At 38.1% G+C, this 19669-nt stretch overlaps 1 protein-coding gene across 1 annotated transcript in view; it reads left to right on the top strand.

The window, feature by feature from the left end:
• Window positions 1-966: 966 nt before the first annotated feature.
• Window positions 967-19669, top strand: part of LOC116504511 (transmembrane protease serine 9-like) — a 40880-nt gene continuing 22177 nt past the window's right edge. Inside the window, exons 1-7 of the mRNA XM_032211547.1 lie at window positions 967-1368; window positions 2530-2731; window positions 6621-6886; window positions 11742-11884; window positions 17724-17956; window positions 18361-18435; window positions 18811-18854. Coding sequence (XP_032067438.1) covers window positions 1266-1368; window positions 2530-2731; window positions 6621-6886; window positions 11742-11884; window positions 17724-17956; window positions 18361-18435; window positions 18811-18854 — 1066 coding nt within the window. The 5' untranslated portion in view covers window positions 967-1265. The remainder of the gene's footprint in view (window positions 1369-2529; window positions 2732-6620; window positions 6887-11741; window positions 11885-17723; window positions 17957-18360; window positions 18436-18810; window positions 18855-19669) is intronic.

The following is a 19669-nucleotide window of genomic DNA, read 5'->3' as shown; positions in this document are numbered from 1 at the left end:
ACATCTACCTGACTCATCAGAGCAGGGAGGCAGGGAATGTTGCGGGTCCCATCCCCGAGGGAGATACCTCTGGTGGGACCCAGAAGGGCCTTCTCTGTGGTGGCTCCCTCTCTGGAACATCATTCCCCCTAAGATTAGAATGGCCCCCACTCTTTCTCTTCTGGAAGGCATTGAGGACATGACTTTGCCAGCGGGCCTGGGGAACCCAGAGGGGGATGGAGCCCATTAAATGGCTTGTGTGATCTGCTGTCACTGGGGCAGGGGTATTATATTAATTTATTGGAGTCTTTTTATTAGTTTTACTGTTTTAAATGCGGTTTTATATTTTGTAAGCTGCCTTGAGTCGCCACAGGTGAATAGGCAGCAATGCAAATTTAATTATAAAATAAATAAATAATAAATCTTAAAAAGAATTTAATACTATAAAAGCATTATAAAATAAATATATATGGCACCAGGTAAAATTATGATGGATATTAATACAGCCAGGAAACCGAGTCCTTAACAAACTTGAAGCCCAGGCCCAGACACACTATCAAGTCTTCACATTCTTGCAAAGGCTAATGGGGTTGGACTTATCCTGATACCTAAAAGAAAAATATTCCAGAGGGAAGAGCCTATGTTTCTGCCAGCTGACATTTCTTAGCTGCCAAGACCCACAGCATGTACAACTTGCCTGACTTAACTGGGATCCTACTATGTTTGCTCCTGATAGTAGATAGGCAATGTTTTCTTCTGCCCCTCTCCTAAGATGGTCGTGACAAATATTAAGTCACTCAATGATGTATTATGAACATGGCATGTTCCCAGGAGTCGGACATCGAAAGGCAGCCTCATAGATGCTTTAAGAGTAGTTTTTATATTTAGTTGTTAAATGTTTTATTTATGTATTAAATTTATTTGCCGCCCATCTCGCCACAAGGTTTCTCTGCGTCCCCGATTACTTCGGAAGGTAAGCAGGCGGAGTCTGCCAGTCAGCATGAGAGTAGCCAAAGGGTCCCGTATGGTGATGGGGAGGGCCCGGAGTCGCCCGGTTCAGCCAGCGGTTATTTCATTCGGTTCAGTGACCGTTTGGAAAGCAAGTGCACACCTTCCCCCTCTCGGTGGCCATGCGTGCCTCCATTTGCCCCAGGGCAGCGCCTTAGCTAGGGGCTCGCCGAGAGGAGACCCGTGGCTCCCAGGCTGCCTGTCACCTGACCCTTAGCGGCCCTTGGTTCTTGGGAGAACGCGCGCAGCCGGCTGCCATTTTGCTCCCTGGACGAACGATGAGACACCACTTTTGTCCCGCCGCCTTTTCCTTTTGGGCTTTGCTTGTGCTGTTCAGGGAAGCCGCGCCCAAGGCCCTGCCCCCCCTGAATCTTTCCGACGGTGAGCCCCGTCCCAGCAGGCCGTCGAGTTCGGCCGTTGATCGCCAACGTGCTGCTCAGGACGGGATAGATGGAGGTTGAGGGGTGGGGGGACGGAGCAGTCACCGGAGCTCGCGCGAATCCTTGCCGAGGGCGCGCAAGAGACAAGGCCGTGGTCGGAAACGTCTGCTCGGCAGGGGAGTTGCGAGCGCTCCCGAAAAGGAGGCGTCCCCCGGGGTACGCTATGGCCATTTACGCGACAGTGGCGGCTCGCGAAAGGCCCATCGACGATTGCATAAATAGGGGCGAAAGTGGGGGTTGCCCCAGGCCTTTGCTCTAGGTGACTACTCCGCGAGGATGTCTACGCAAAGTTGCCTTCCGACAATGAGGGGGGGTTTCGTTCCCTACGACCTTTCTTGACGATACAGCAATTAGGTGGTGGGCGTGTGAACCTCTCCCTCTTTACTTTTGAAATGTGCGAAGGAAATAAGAGTTAGTGGCCTCTGAGGTTTCTGTGCTGGGATCTACTCGAAAATAAATAGTTATAATTTACTTGTTCCCAGTTCTTGGGAAATGACTGTAATTACGCCATCGCAACTGGAATGGGAAACTCAGAAGTTGGGAAATAACGCAATTAAAGTTTCGGGACTATCGGTAGTAACAGAAGAACCAACAGTGAGGCAAGGTTGTAATTTACATAGCAAATTGTGCCTGACCTGTTATCGGTTCTGTGATCTTAAAATAATGAAACTTTAAATCATTGGTCACAACTGAATGCAATTTGGGATCATCATTTAGATTTTATGCCTTATTTACCCATGTATTGGAACACGGGTAAAAATCCTATACCCGATGGAGCTAAGTTCGAATATCTATGTGCTATGTAGTTTGTTTTCAGCTACATTTATTTCACCATTCACCCTGTTAATTCTGTTTTTTTTCATGTGAAACACAATCATAAATTAACTACAGAGGCTGAAAAGTAGGCTAAGATAAAATTGACTAGTAAATATATGGTCTAGTCATACAACCTAAATGGGTATGATTCAGTTCCGCAAATCTTTCACTCTTGTTTCCTCTTTCTTATAAAATGTGGTTTTGTAAAAAAAAAATGCTTTAAATATATTGTTGCTACATGAATGCTGTTTCTTACATGGCTTACCTATTTTTCTTTGATTTCTAGTCTGTGGAACAAGGCCTCTTATGAAAAATACAGTGGCAGGAACTCGAATTGTAGGTGGACATGATGCTATACTAGGAGCATGGCCTTGGCAAATTAGTCTTCAAGTTTATGCAGTTGGTCTAGGATATGTCCATATATGTGGTGGATCTTTAATTAATAAAATCGTAGTGTTGACAGCAGCACACTGCATTAAAACATCAGAGTATGTATCTTTCCATTCTAATACTTTTTCTTCAATTTAGGTGTGATAAATCTACTGACGAAAGAAGTATGGACTAAATATATAATTATGTATGAAAAATGGAGATTTAACATGGCTTTCCTAGCTTATACAGAATTAAGTTTTGAAGCCGGTGTAGCTTCATACTACTTATCAAGGATCTAATAAAGGAGAATATTTGTCAAGAATCACATAGATAGAGTCTAGGAACGAATTTTGGTGCTTTCAAAGATTTGCTTAATTAGTTGCCCTGAAGCTTTTTCATATCCAATCCTAGAGTAATAAAAGACTCATATTTAGAGCTACCAGGACCAAACCTAATTATTTTAATGATAAATAATTATGTGGAAGAATAAGATAAGAGAAAATGTTTTTTTTAATTGTTATGAGGCATTTCCCCTTATTTTACATTAGTACTTATCTCTGCTTGATCATATATTATATGTATGTATGTATGTATGCTGGTCTTATTGTATTTGGGACTTTTCCCCGTGTAAGATTGAGATGGTCTATGCAACGTTCCAGCGAGGTCTCACTCGCCATCTTCAGGCTGGTGTTTTCACTAATATTCCTCCTTAACTATTGCAAATTGGAGATAGGAAATATGTACTAAGATTAGTAGCCTTTGTTAGTTTGATTCTTTTTGAATTTGTCCATTCTTTTTTTAAAATAATCTAAATCGGTGACCATCACCTTATGTTGTTAAGTGATCACTTCCTCTCAAGGAAGTATGTGTATATGTCCTAATAGCTTGCACACCTTCCAAGCCCTCTGTTCTTGGCTCCCCACCCTCTAGCATGTGTGCCAGCCTTCTTGTAAACTGACTGGAATTTGCAACTTCCTGCTGGGTGCCCCACTGACTTTGTTGGAAATTAACAGAAAGTTGTGAGGTGGTGCTCACTTAAAGTCCCAGGATATTCACTTAACAATGGCTTTGGGGACTATAGGAATTTTTGTCCAATGCAGCCACATGAAGCTAGTTAACAATGGAAACTCCAGTTCCAATTGCCATCATAACTTGAGGACTACTTATATTTCTGCTGTTGTGTGGCTTACCATTCGTGCAAAACAAACTTACCAAGAGTGAAATCTCAGCTATCCTACCAATACGTTTGTGATTATATTCATGAAAATATTTTTGTCGAGCTATCCCTTTGTGTCTCCTCATACCTTTTCCACAAACCAGCGCGACACCCCCCCCCTCGGTTTTCTATTCCATTTACTCTGACTAGCCTTATCCTTCCAATCTGTTTACACTACATGTGAACTGAGTTCCCAGTGAATTAATTACACCTGCCAACAAATCTCTTTGGGAGTGCTACACTGAGTTCCAGCTCCTCCCTTTGCTGTTAATCTTACATCTAAATAATTTCTAAATAATACTTAGCTGTTCTTAGTATTTTGTCTTATTGCCCAATATATTGAAACAACATCAAACATGTTACAATTAGCTGCCATCTTATGAGTCCTGAATGTTAAAGAATCTCGTATTATCTTCTCATAAATAGTATCAGTTGTTTAAACATTACAGGTGGTTCTCTACATGAAATATTTACGTTGATTAGATAATTTGTTTTATTTATTTTTGAGAGCCTAGAAACAATTTCTCTTGCTGAAATAATGGAAAGGAAACCCCACCCTCTTTTCATATTTTATTCCTCTTTTTTAATAATTGCAGAGCTATTATCTTAAAATATAACACTTGATTTCCATTCCAGTTTATCTTTTTTAGTCCATGGGCTTTTTGCTGAATTTTCTTTTTCCACCTGATTTTTGTTACCAATATATTATATCTTGGCTTTTGCAGTTGCTTGAGTTTAAGATGAGAATCTCTATTGACACATTGTATGTGAAAGCTTTAAATCTGATCACTTATTATTTAAGTTTAAATATCCAATTAAATTAGCCCTTTCTGCATTTCCCCTGATTCCTATTCTCAGAAAATATCTATTAAAATTCTGTATATTAGCCAAATCCAGTTAGCGTTAGTAACCTTTTCTGGACTTTTCCAATAACTAAACTGATTTTCCATGATGACAGCATATAGTTTGCTATTTGGGGATCTTCAAATCTCGAGAAGACAAATCTTAGTTATTTGTTCAAGCATGGCAAATCTTTTCAAATCCAAATGTCTCATTTATCCATTTTTTTGTTTATGTTTCTTAATTGTATTTCCTATTAAATCATCCTCAAGGCTTCTTGAGCAGCACTCAGCCTTCAGATCACTGACAGGGATTTTTCATTCTCTCTCATCTCTTTTTCACTGCCAGAGTGGGATGGCATTTGAGTTACCTTAGTGATCTATGTAAGACTTAATTCTTCACCATTTCAGGATTACCTTTCTTAAGACATCTTTTTACTGTTAATATGGGCAATTAGTCAAATATTAATAAAATAAAAATAACAAAAATTATCAAAAAGCTGGGCTGTGAGAAAAGTAATAGGCTCGCCATGCTGTCTTTTCCACTCACTTCCCCGCCATTGTTTTCCAGATCTGATGGATAGATCCGTACCTACATGCATACATTATTTTTAAGCTAGTGGAAGGATGTCTCGTGTCAGAGGCACCTGTGATGGCCCAAGTCCTCTGCCAGCAAAAAAGGGCTCCGGAGCTCTGTTTTTGGGCTGCAACGGCCTCCTGCAACCCTCTGAAAACGGAGTTTCATTTTTGCTGACGGAGGCACTGTGGGCCAGTCTTTTGCTGTTTCCAGGGCGGTTCTGCAGGCCAGATCTAAGCATCCTGCGGGCCGGATCCAGCCCCCGGGCCTTAAGTTCAAAACCCCTGCACTAGAGCATCTTTGGTGGATAGTCATCTGGCCTGAAGATCTCTGAAAAAGAAAAATGCTGATGTGCCAGCTTGATTTAATGGCTGATGGATTGTAGAATTAAGAAATGCTCAATCGTTTTTCTGCAAGTTACACATATTTAGATCTTGCAGCCATTCATCATAGGGCTTTGTTTCCAGACCTTTCACCATATTGGTGGCCTTCATCTGAATCTGCTCCAATTTGTCTGGCCTTTTTCCTTTTTTAGAGACAGTATCATACCACTAGCTTATGATTAACCTGTGGTCCATGAGGACACTCAAAGTTGCTTTTATGTGTATTATTTATTTTTTAGATTTATATGGCCACTCAGAGAAATGGGTATTTCACAGAAGACAAACATGATGTCCAGAGAAATACAGACAGGAAAAATATTTGCCTATTCTACCTACAGACAAACCGTATATCCCAGCACACCAGAACAAAGGCACAATGCATGACAAGATGCAGAAAAGAAATAAAGGAGACTTCTTATTCTCCATCCCCACCTTTACAATCAAAACATTTTCCCTATCACCATTACTTCTGCTACAGGGTTCCCCGTGCCGGCCTCAGCTTACCTTTCTTCTGGGATGATTCAAACAGTACATTTTGTGCAGCCAAATTTATTAAAATAGAGTTCAAAGACACTTTGATCTTTAAAATGTATTGCATTTTGTTTTTTAGTTTGCAACATATCAGTCTATAATTACCAGTAAATATTTAGAGCTGAGGTTGTGCAGTGCTTACCACTAAGAGAGGGCTGTAAAAGAACTATGTAAAAGACATGTAGATTTTCCGTAAGTATCTGAGCAGGAGTTACAATGGGAAACGGGATACTTGAGTGGAGTGATAGTAGAAAGAATACTTTTTTTTATTGGGTTTTTTTTATTTTCTGCAGTGATCCTTGTTTTAGCCACATAATCAAATATTAATCGGGATCTATAGTTAGTGATCTATTGTTTACTCTGAATGAATAAAAAAACAATATCCATGTCATAGAAGTTACAAAATAGCAATGTAATAATAAGAACAATAATCCCTATTGAAATTTTGTTCTGTCCTAGGAACCCAGCCATTTGGAGGGTTGTAATTGGCTTGCATAATCTTAATGAAGTTAACTGTCATACAATAAAGCGTCGGATTAAAGCTATCAATATACATCCTAATTATATGTCAGACACATATGACAATGATATTGCTTTGATAATACTAGTCCGATCTATCAAATTCAATGACTATGTTCGCCCAATCTGCTTACCTGCCACAAATCTTTCGATAAATCAGCAGTATCCCTGTTACATATCTGGATGGGGTAAAACAGAGGAAAAAGGTACTTTTTGTATTATATCTGTGACATTTATATAAAGACAATGTACAAACATCAGATTAAAAATTATTGTACAACAAAAAAAATCAGTTAAAATTAACGTACAATAAAAGTAAACATGTTCCACTTTATTCATAATAGTTCTTTTGATTCTCTTTTCAAGTGTTAAGAATATTAGATTTATGGCAAACATTTTTGCTATTATTATACACGAATCATGGCATTTCACATGTTTGTAGGAAAACTAGGCCGGATATTTATTTCAGAGAATGTTGAAAATCTTGGATAATGAAAGTAGGATTTTACGAATATAGGGCACAAAAAGGCTATTTTTATTTGGCAGTGGGCCTCTATCTAAGAGTCTTGAATCTGGATTTATATGCAAGCAGCTAAACACATAGAAGCAACTTTTGCTGTCCACCCTCTTTTATCAGCCTCCTTTCTCCCAAATATTGAACAAGGTGACCTGCAGTACAGGGGAAGGGCAGAGAGGAACTCTTATTAACAGCAAATTGGCTTTGGAGGACATTCCCTCTGCCTGAACTGAAAAGCACCTTCAATTTCAGTTTTAACTCCTGTGACTTACAAATAAAATCATGCAGCTTTCTTTGCAGCAGTAGAGCAGTACTTTGTCATTGCCTGTTTTTTAGGCCAGCACAATAACTACTACAGGTAAACCCTTGATTAATTTATTCAGCAACTGTTTGAAGTTAAAGTTACAATGGTGCTGAAGGAAGGTTGCAATTCTACACCCCTCATTCTCTCTTCCTCCCAGCAGCCACCAGTTAACCTACCTGGCAGCCTGCTTGTAAGCTGTCTGGTTCTTGCAACTTCCTGCTGGTTTCTCCACTAACTTTAGTTGTTGGGAGCCGGCAGGAAATTACAAGGAGTCAAAATTACATATTGACTTAATTCATGATCCTGGCTTAACAGCTGCAGGAGGAACTGAAGAGATTGCTGTAAGTGATGTAGTACATTACATTACAATACAATACAATAGCAGAGTTGGAAGGGACCTTGGAGGTCTTCTAGTCCAATCCCCTGCCTAGGCAGGAAACCCTATACCATTTCTGACAAATGGCTATCCAATATCATCTTAAAGACTTCCACTGTTGCTGCATTCACAACTTCTGGAAGCAAGATGTTCCACTGATTAATTGTTCTGTCAGGAAATTTCTCCTCAGTTCTAAGTTGCTTCTCTCCTTGATTAGTTTCCACCCATTGCTTCTTATCCTACCCTCAGGGGACTTGGAGAATAGTTTGACTCCCTCTTCTTTGTGGCAACCCCTGAGATATTGGAACATTGCTATCACGTCCCCCTAGTCCTTCTTTTCATTAAACTAGATACGGTTCCTGCAACCGTTCCTCTCATGTTTTAGCTTCCAGTCTCCTAATCCTCTTTGTTGCTCTCCTCTGCATTCTTTCTAGAGTCTTCACATCTTTTTTACATTGTGGTGACCAAAACTGAATGCAGTATTCCAAGTGTGGCCTTATCAAGGCATTATAAAGTGGTATTAACACTTCACGTGAGCTTGATTCTATCCCTCTGTTTATGCAGCCTAGAACTGTGTTGGCGTTTGTGGCAGCTGCTGCACACTGCTGGCTCATATTTAAATGGTTGTCCACTAGGACCTCAAGATCCCTCTCACAGTTACTACTATTGAGTGAAGTACCACATATACTATACCTGTGCATTTTGTTTTTCTTGCCTAAATGTAAGACCTTACTTTTTTCACCATTGAATTTCATTTTGTTAGTGCCCAATGTTCAAGTTTGTCAAGATCCTTCTGTATCTTAAGCCTATCTTCTGGAGCGTTGGCTATTCCTGCCAGCTTGGTGTCATCTGCAAATTTGATGAGTTCCCCATTTATCCCCACATCCAAATCATTGATGTTGAAGAGTGCTGGGCCTAAAACAGAGCCTTGGGGTACTCTGCTGCATACTTCCCTCCATATAGATGCAGTTCCATCAAGGACTACACGTTCAGTGTGGTTGGTCAGCCAGTTACGAATCCATCTGGTGGCCATCTACCCAAATTTTTCTACTTTATCTAGTAGTAGGTTATGGTCTACTTTATCAAATGCCTTACTGAAGTCCAAGTAAATTATATCAACGGCATTCCTCTGGTCCACTAATTTTGTCACCTTGTCGAAGAATGTAATAAGATTAGTCTGGCGTGATTCCGTTTTTGACAAACCCATGTTGGCTTTTGGCTATTACTTTGTTTACTTCTAGGTGTCTGCTAATTTGTTGCTTAATTGTCTTTTCCAGAATCCTCCCTGGTATTGAGGTCAGGCTGATAGGTCTATAGTCTCCTGGATCTATTTTTTTCCCTTTTTTGAAGATGGGAACCACATCAGCTCTTTTCCAGTCCTCTGGCAGTTCCCCGGTGCTCCAGGATCTCTAGTCGTGTGCTGGATTGCTTAGTGGTGAAAATTCTGGACCCAATTGCCTTTAACTTTAGAACTACAGTATCTGTAGACCAAACTGACTCTCATTAGGTTAACTAATGCTGCCATCTACTGAAGTGCTCTGTGAATTACAGTTTACTTAATTCGGTATTCTCATATACAGGATTTTGGAATAGATATGGTGAGAGCTTCAGCAAATGACATGTGGATCACATTGTCTAAGCTCAGAAGCTAAGCAAGATCCCAAATGAAAGGTTTTCATGGACTAATACTTGTGCTGTAAGCTAGAGTGGGAAATTAAAATATGTCTTAAGAAGAAGGAGGTAGGAAACCACTATTGTACTGTTGCCAAGAAAATTGTGTGGACATTGGAGTCAAACTCAACTTGAAGACTTTACCTAGACACAGTGAAGTTAGGTGCATACAGTTAGATTGAAACCAAATTGATACCCTAATTGTACTCTTAAAATATGAAATGACTCTTACATCTTAAGCTTTCTGGGTGCTGAAGTCTGAAAGATAGCTCTCCCCATTCAGGTCTATAGTAATCAGTAACAGCTCTTTTTACTGTTAGATGAGATCACTTGGCTGTTCAGACTACATTTAATTCTGCTCCTGGCCTTACTAATTAGATGTGAGCAACCTGAACAGATGTGTTATCCTCAAAGCATTTGCTTTTTTAATCTTACAAACTAAAAAAAGGACCCTATTTAGAATGTTGCTGAATCTGGCTAGTTCTACCTTCCAACATTTGAAACTAAAAAACAACCATCAAAAGATTTCACTAGTGTTTAGCCTGCTAAAATTAAATGTAGGATTCGCTACCCAAGCAAAGTACCTTCAGCACCAAGAACAGTACACTTTATTATCTTTATTATTTGCAGCATTTCTGTTAAAATGACAGTGACATAAATATACATGCAACAAATAAACATGCTTGGTCGTAATTACTTTCGTTAACTCTCAACCCAACTTCATTTTTCTCAGTATAATTCTGTAGAGTTTATTGGCCCGTATACTGAAAGCTGTTTGGTCCTCAACTTTGAGAGGATAAATAACACTGAAACTAATTTATGATTAAAAAATGTAACCACCACCATCACCACACATATAAAATTGCCTCTGAAATTTCAGAAATGTTTTGGTAAAAAAACCCACCAAAATAGGAGAAGTAGGAGTTTCACTAATTTAGCAGATTGCAGTATTTTTTAAACTTTAAAAAAAAAAAACTTCAAGGGGCAATTGGTTGGAAGGAATACAGGTATACAGTCTTGGTTTGATTTCAAAGATTTGAGTTCAGCTATTAGGAGATCAACCCTGACTGCTCTTTAGAAGGTCAGATCCTGAAGATGAAACTCAAATACTTTGGCCACCTAATGAAAAGGAAGGAGTCACTGGGGAAGATCCTAATGCTGGGAAAGATTGAGGGCAAAAGAATGGGATGACAGAGAATGAGGTGGCTGGATGAAGTCACCGAAGCAGTAGGCATGAGCTTAAATGGACTCCAGAGGATGGTAGAAGACAAGAAAGCCTCAAGGAATGTTGTCCATAAGGTTGTGATGGGTGGGACATGACTTTGCAACTAGCAACAACAAACATTACAGTATTCAGGATCTTGGTTCTTTTTTCTGCATCTGTCAGAAGAAAGAATTACCTTGAGAAAACCTTAAAATTAAAGTGATATTTTCCTCATCAGGATTAGAATTTTACATGAAATAAATCCCACTATAATTTAAGCTTCATTGCATATAATTAATAGCTAGTTAATATTTATCCTTAATTATCTTACTGATCTACCCTTTAGACAACTCTGCCCACTACTTCAGGATTGAAGCAGATACTAAAATTACTTGCCAAGACCAATTAAAATATAGAAACTTCTTAGTATATATCACTGTGTTGGTTTTTTTTTTGTAAAAATAATAAAGGCAGTGGACAAGTAAATGAATAAACATACTTAATGTCATAATAACTACAAGAATAAAATAAATCTTTTTAAAATTAATCTAAAGCACTGGGGAGTAATTTGACCCTGATTTTACTGATTCCTATTTCTTCCTTATTGAACTCAGCCATGCTGACTATACAAGTAAGACTGAACACAAAAATGAATTCATAAAAATAATTCTTACATCATTACATGGTAACATGACAGGACAACAAAGCCTTTAAAACATACAATTCATCAGAATAGAAATAAAATAATAAAACAAAAATCTTAACAGCACTTGGTGTTCTGCTAAATCTTGGGTTCTAAGTTGGATGCCAAACAAAATTAGACACGACTCCAAAAATACACGAATCTTGAAGATTATTTTGACCAACAGTATACTTTCCAGAGTGTTAAGTGTAATGTAAGCTTGGTAGACTATATCAGAAATGCTTAGTTGTCTCAAATAATGACTGATTTGTTTCACAATGTCATGATATGTTATATTTTTTTACAGGTCAAAACAACTTAATATTACAAGAAGCTCAAGTAGATATTATTCCACAGAAAATGTGTAATAAACTTGGCTGGTATGCTGAAACAATTACAGTGAATATGCTCTGTGCTGGCTTTCTAGCTGGAGGTGTTGATAGCTGCCAGGTAAAAAAGATGATTTTAGTTCAGATTATGTTGGCAAAGCTTGCCATGCAAGTGTAAAAATGTCTACAATAGCTGGCAAATAATTGTATAAGGACCCTTGAGGTTCCCCCAAAACCCTCTCAGGACTTGGGGGAACTTCAAGGGTCCTTATACAATTTAAGACACACAGCTCTATATTAAATGGGAATGATGTCATCAGAATTTTGTCTCTCAGCCCCCTAAACTCCAACTTAATTCATAGAATCAAGAATAACTTAGTTTGGGCAACATGTTGTAGGACTTGATGGCTGTTGAGAATAAACAAAAGGGGAAATGTGGTTTTATTATCTGTCTACAGAATTGACACATACACAAAAGGTTTGGCCAGAAAAAAAAAATTGGAGTCAATGTTTTCTAAATGAGCAAAGGACTGTGTCTTCTCAACCCATGAGAACTACAGAAACCATAGCATGGTCTTAGATGATTACCCATTTTATAGGCACCCACTTTAGTGAATTAATCTCTAGTCTTAAGAAATCTGAGCAGAAACTTGGTGGTTCTCCCAGCCTTAGGATGGGATGGTTATGGGATCCCTCTTGGTTAATTTCATCGTGTTCAGTCTTCCTGTTGCCCTTCCCTCTATGTGTGTGTTTTGTTGTTTTTCTTTTTAATTTAAGCCATAGAAATTATTAAGGAGTCAAGCTGTTTCAAAATGCAGTTAAACAAATAAAATAGTGTCATCTTCATAATGGATATTTTAGTGTTTCAGCCTTCTGTTTTGATTTCAAACTGTCATATATTTCAATCTAGCCATTCTTAAATATATTCATTTGATGTGCTCAACAGATATGGGAACAAATGCATATTTGCCTCACTTATTCGATTCTGAATTACTCGGTTCTCTAAATTTGTTTCTTACAGTAGCTTCTTATCACTGCAAAATTTCATCAGAAAAAATAATCAGATGTTCTGGTCTGAATTTCTCTTAGTAGGTTCCCCATACTAGTTTAATCAAGTCATTAACTTTTGTGTAGTCAATGAACAAAGTTAACCTCTTGCTTATACTTTCTTGCTCTCTTCCTTCTGATATCCCTCTGTACTCACTTTCACTTCTGAAATTTACCTGTTTATTTGAGTTGAGTACCAGTCTGAGTACTGTTGCTGCCTAGATGCTAGTCATGATTTTCCAGCTAGATTGCCTCCCTTGTAGTCCTTCAGAGCAAGAAGACCTGTCATGTGATACAGCTATTGGATTGTTGTCTGGTATGTTCAAGGACTTTAACATCTAAGGTTACTAAAGCCAAGGGGATTAGAATGAAGGGAAAGAAGGTTAAAAGAAGAAGGTAAAAATATCTTAGTGCTGATTGGCAGAGCTTGAGGATGTTTCTGGAGTTTGAGGTTCTTGTTCAGAAAGCAAATGTAACCATGATTAGGGATGTCTGCACAAATGCTTCTTGTACACCAGTTGTAATTTCTCCTAAATTGGAAGGTCCTTCTCAAAGTCACTTGTAGGAGGATATGTGGTACCAGATTTGACAAGTTTGACAAGTAAAATTAAACAAAACAAAATATCCACCGCCCTTAACTGCCTTTCCAGAACAATAAACTCTGTCGGCTCGCTAAAAAAAAAAATTAAGGGACAAATAATACCAATAAATCCAGAAAATACTAGAAAGCAAATATAGTTCTTGGAACCAAAACCAATTTATGATAATGTATGATCTATGATGGCACAGTAGTTAGAATGCAATATGGCAGACAAATTCTGCCCCCAGTCAGGAGTTTGATACTGATAGCTCAAGGTTGACTAAGCCTTCTGTCCTTCTGAGGTTGGTAAAATGAGGATCCAGGTTTTGGGGGGCAATATGTTGACATAGTAACACACACAGACACCACCACTCCCCGAGTGCTGTAAAGAACTATGGAACAGTATATAACTCTTAAGTGCTATTGATAGTACTATAAGTCCCATTATTATAATAGCTAGGAAGACCCTGAATGCCCTTTTTGCTCTAACAAACTATACAAAGGGATCTTGCTGCTCCATTACTGCAATAAGCAAACTGTGATTAAACTGAATTGTCTTGTAGTCTGGTTTGAACAAATTGTGAAGGAGAAAAAACAGTCATCACTCACTCCATATGTTGCAAAGTGCTCTACATGGAGCTGATTTTGAAAATTACTCGGAAGCTACAACTAATCCAGAATGTGGTGCCATCAGCAGTCGTCTTGGTAGACCTTGCTATACCTATGAAACACTTTTAATTGCAAGCTGTGCTGGTTGTCAGTTTCCTTCCAGGCAGAATTCAAGATGCTGGTAATCATTTATAAAGTCATGGCAGAACTTTATTCTGAGATTTAAAGTAGATAAAATAATGTATGGTTTGGAATAATGTAAGATTGAATTTAAAATAAAGTTGTACAAATGATGAACATGTAATTGCTAAAATATATAAACTTTTACTGAAATAGAAGAAAAAGTTAAAAAATATGATAACATGGACTAAACATAAGATGGGAAAATATGTGGTTGAAAGGACTAAATTTATATTATGTTACTTAAAAACAAAAGAAAGATGTATAGATCATCAGAGACACTGTCTAGAATGTAATAAACTTTACTGTCTAGAATGTATAAATTTATGTTGGAAATGGGAACCACATGAAGTGACATTTTACCATCTTTGATGGACTTTTTAAAAAGCAAGACATTTTGGATACAAGTAAAAACATGAATTCAGAAGATCATACAAGATTAAATACAATTCAAACAGATGTATTTTCTTTGGAAATTGATGGACAAAACAGAAGGAAATAAGTCACAGAATTTTATTTTTATATATGATAACTGTAGCAAGATTATTAAAGTGCACAAAAGTAAAGATTTGGCATTCATTTTGGAGGAATGGAATTTGCAGAAATGGCTGAATTGACTTCTTTGGTAAGATAAAAGACAATATCCGTATTTATTGTTGATTGGAAAAATGAACTTAAGACTTATGGATCTGATGACTAGAAAAAATACATAAAAAGAGAGCTAAAGAGAATAATTTTGTATTTTTATATTTGCTGTAAAAATGGAAATTACTTTCTATTTCTACTTTTTCTTTTTTGTGGCTTTTTCTTCTTCGTTTTTTGTTCTAAGTTTGTGTTCATTTTTATTTTTGTATAACATTTTTAATAGAAAGTTTTACTACATTTTAGGATTTGGGGAGCACATGTAGGCAATATCCTATCTTTTCCTTATTCAGAGATATTCCAGGAATCCAATCTACTCATTGGTTCCTCACTGGTTTGGATTTTGCAGAGCTACCTTCAGTTCACTAATTTATCCTGGGAGGTTCAGATGTATTGTATTGGCAATTAAATATGTGATAATCTCCTACCTCCTACATTGTGTTTACAGGATAAAAATACAGGAATGGTTTACTATTACCTTGCTCTGGGGTAGATATTAAACGTTCTTCTTTAAATGTGATAACTACCTGCAGAATCCTATTTTAACTCTTACATCCACCGAAACTTGCTCTTTATTTTCCCACTCTCTTTTCTATCTTATCAACATGAGAAAGTCTCCCATTAACTTGTATTCCCAGCAGGATCAATGGAGTACTATGCTACACTCATGTACAAATGGGAATTCTCTGGGTGGGAATTCTGATTAGACATAAAACCATATTTATTAAATATATTTATCAAATATATTTATTAAATATATTTATATGCCGCCCAATCCCGAAGGATGTTTTTCTGGAGATGCCATATTCAGCAAAGACATGCTAAAGACAAAGCCTTTCAAAAATAATAATTCGGGAATTATATTACAATCATGCTTATTTGTTCCACTTATATTGTTTTTACACTACAGAATTGAAGAATGAGCATAACCCTCCCCTCAGGAAAAATGTAAAAGACAATTACAGTAGCTCTGACTTGCAAAAAAACTGAAAGCCTATTATGCTAAGAAAATACATGGCTGTGTGTCCATGTGAGTCATCAGGAGTGGATGAATTAAAAATGAATTAATATAAGAAGAGGGCTATCCAGAAACATTAGTAAAGTCAAAATACTATTCAGAATTACTGAAAAATCCTGATTTTTCTGCTATATTGTTAAAATTTCATTTTTTTCATCATGATCAATTATTGAAAAATGAATTTGACTTAAATGAAATTGACTTAATACTTTACCATAACTTGCTTATCTGCCAGGATATAATTTGCTTTTTCAAGATCAAACAAACCCCAACTTTGCAGTATGTGAAACAATAGGTATGGTTTAACAGTTTATTCCTGAATAATTGCTGCTTTTACAGAATACTAGCAAGCTTTATAGGAAAATTAGAATTTATTTCAGTTCCGTTCTGTGTATTTGGATAATTTACCTGTCTCCAAAATAGACAATTTGAAAATAAAGGGTAAAGTGATTTGTCTTCATTAGCTATGTATAAAATGCTTTCTTTTAAATTTTATCAATTTCATATATACATTCACAATTATATGATCTCATAACTGTTATTAATAATATGCATGTATAACAATTTTTCCCTACAGTTGACAATATACTTGAAGATTGCTTTCTTAACATCCCATGGATCCATCTTATCTTACAACGGTCCTACTTCTTCTTCCCTCCCTCCCTCTTTCCTTCCCTCGTTCTCTCCTTCCTTCCTTCCTTTCTTTTCTCCTTCTCTCCTTCCTTTCCCCTTCTTTCCTCCTTCCTTCCCCCCTTCCTTCTCTCCTACATTCCCTCCTTCCTTCCCTCCTTTCTTTTCTCCTTCCTTCCCTCCTTCTCTCCTTCCTTCCTACCCCCTTCTTCTCTCCTTCCTTCCTTCCTCCTCTCCTTTCCCTTGTCTCCTTCCCCTTCCTCCCCTTTACCCTTCCCCTCTTCTTCCCATTCCTCCCCTCTTTCCTACTCTTACATTCCCTCCCATTCTTCCTCTGCCTTTCCCTTTCTCCTATTCCTCTCCTTTCTCCTCTCCTTCCTATCTTACCTTCTACTCCTCCCTCCATCCACTCTATCCCTTGTTGTGTTTACATATTCTCCTCTTCAGGGGATGACCTGGTTCTCTTTTTTTTTTCCTTATTTGAAAGTTATATAAAAAGGCAAGATTTACAAAATACAAGATACAAAATAGATAAAGCTCTTTACATATTTTCATCTCCCATAGCTCATCTCACCTTACCTAGTATGAGACTAGGTTGCTAATTCCATGCAGGTAGTTATAACGGATTACCTATCAGCTTTTCAAGTTTTTCCAACGTTGTGGTCTAATGGTATTACTCGAGGGTGAATTCTCACCTCTAATACATTTCTACTCTCATTTGTCCCTCTGTCTTTGTGTATTGTTTATTTGAGTTGTTGCTTAGATCATTTTAAGTTAGTCAGCTATCTCCTTTTATATCTGAATCCTCAGTGTCTCATCAAGCCATTTGTACAATTTCTCCCAGACTTTGTAAAAGTCTGTGTCTTCTTTATCGTTAATCCGCATTGTCAATCTGTTCATTTCCGCTAATTCTAAGATTTTATTCATCACCATTGTGCTAGTGGGGGCATTTTCACTCTTCCAGCACATTCCATAAAATGCTTTCTTATGATAGCTAAAGCTGGACGATAGATTATGTACTCTTAGATATATAGTTTGATTTTTTGGTCAAGCCTACTAAGCAAGTAGCTGATTTTCCAAGAAATGATATCTAATTGGCGTACTTTGTGTATTATCAAACTAGAGTAAGATTGTTCAGATTTTCCAGATTTATTTTTCCTAGAAAACAGTTGAAAACCTTTGACAATTGATAATCTTCTGTTGCTTCCTAAAAATAAAAATATATTAAAATATTATGTGCTTTTCCTGTTCCAGGGAGACAGCGGTGGTCCTCTGACATGCTACCTTCCAACCACTACGAAGTTTTATTTGATAGGAATTACCAGTTTTGGTTATGGTTGTGGTCGCCCAAGACATCCAGGAGTTTATGCTAAGACAAGTAATTATATCAGTTGGATAAACAAGTATTTAGAGAGTAAAATTGTAACTGTGGAACTTCATTGCGTCTTGATCTTTTTAATTGTGTGGTGGACAGTCTTCCATATTCTGTAAAATGGCAGCTTCCTTCAGTTGTATGCAATAAACTTGTATTGCTCTTTAAATGTTTTTGGCTCTTGGGAACAGTATCATTATCAACATTTGCTTTTTAAAAATGTCCATACAGTTTAATTGTGCCTTCTATCACATCGTTACATTCAAATAATGGTCTGTAAGTTTAATGATAACAATCTTTCCAAACACACTAAAATATGAAAATGAAGTCGGTTCTTAAATAGATAATATAATTGCAATCATATACATGATTAGAGAATTTAAAACAAATCTATCTTATATATTTCTCACTTTGAAGAATAAATTATATTTTTAAAAAGATACTAGATGATTAAGAATATTTTTAAATAAAGTATTTTGAAGTTATTTGGATACTCCTTTGTATTTTTTAATACTCTAGATTAAATACTCTATTAAATTTATTTGCCGCCCATCTCGCCACAAGGTTTCTCTGCGTCCCCGATTACTTCGGAAGGTAAGCAGGCGGAGTCTGCCAGTCAGCATGAGAGTAGCCAAAGGGGCCCGTATGGTGATGGGGAGGGCCCGGAGTCGCCCGGTTCAGCCAGCGGTTATTTCATTCGGTTCAGTGACCGTTTGGAAAGCAAGTGCCCACCTTCCCCCTCTCGGTGGCCATGCGTGCCTCCATTTGCCCCAGGGCAGCGCCATAGCCAGGGGCTCGCCGAGAGGAGACCCGTGGCTCCCAGGCTGCCTATCACCTGACCCTTAGCGGCCCTTGGTTCTTTGGGAGAACGCGCGCGAAGCCAGCCGCCATTTTGCTCCCTGGACGGACGATGAGACGCAACTTCTGTCCCGCCGCCTTTTCCTTTTGGTCTTTGCTTGTGCTGTTCAGGGAAGCCGTGCCCAAGGCCCTGCTCCCCCTGAATCTTTCCGACGGTGAGCCCCGTCCCAGCAGGCCGTCGAGTTCGGCCGTTGATCGCCAACGTGCTGCTCAGGACGGGATAGATGGAGGTTGAGGGGTGGGGGGACGGAGCAGTCACCGGAGCTCGCGCGAATCCTTGGCCGAGAGCGCGCAAGGGACAAGGCCGTGGTCGGAAACGTCTGCTCGGCGGGGGTCATTGACGATACAGCAATTAGGTTGTGGGCGTGTGAACCTCTCCCTCTTCTTTACTTTTGAAATGAGTGAAGGAAATAACACTTTCCCGGCGTAGATAGCTGCCGTTTCAACAATTGTCGATACGTTTTATTAAGATTCCGTCCCGAGTAGTTGTTTTCCCAATTACTTTATCTCACGGCCCGTAAATCTTTTGTCGCTCCTGTAGGAAATCCTGAGAACCCCATTTGGCCACATTCAATTTGTTAAGTTTTCAAGCCTGAAGGACACGGATTCATAATTGCTTTGGACCTATCTCTTATCAGCATTACATTACAGCTGTTTTTATTATGAAAGAAGTATTGTTGCTAGAATTGTAGGTTTGACACTTCTCATTATTTGGAGATGTTGAAAGCGGCTTGGGTTGGGGGTAGGAATTGTAAATAAAAGGGCTGTTACAACTTTTACCTGCTGTCTAATATATATAGGCGGAATATAAATAAATACAAATACTCTTATGAGAACCTTGTAAGTATTTCAGATTGGAGAAATCTCTGCAGTTTACTTGGCATGATTTTTCAGAAATGGTTTGCCATTACCACCTCATTAGGACTGAGAGAAAGTGACTGGCCAAGGCCATCCAGCTGATATTATGCTC

Source organism: Thamnophis elegans, chromosome 2 (genome assembly GCF_009769535.1).
Source record: "Thamnophis elegans isolate rThaEle1 chromosome 2, rThaEle1.pri, whole genome shotgun sequence".
Taxonomy (NCBI): domain Eukaryota; kingdom Metazoa; phylum Chordata; class Lepidosauria; order Squamata; family Colubridae; genus Thamnophis; species Thamnophis elegans.
The sequence above is the reverse complement of the archived record's forward strand: the minus strand, read 5'-3'. Positions and strand labels throughout refer to the sequence as shown.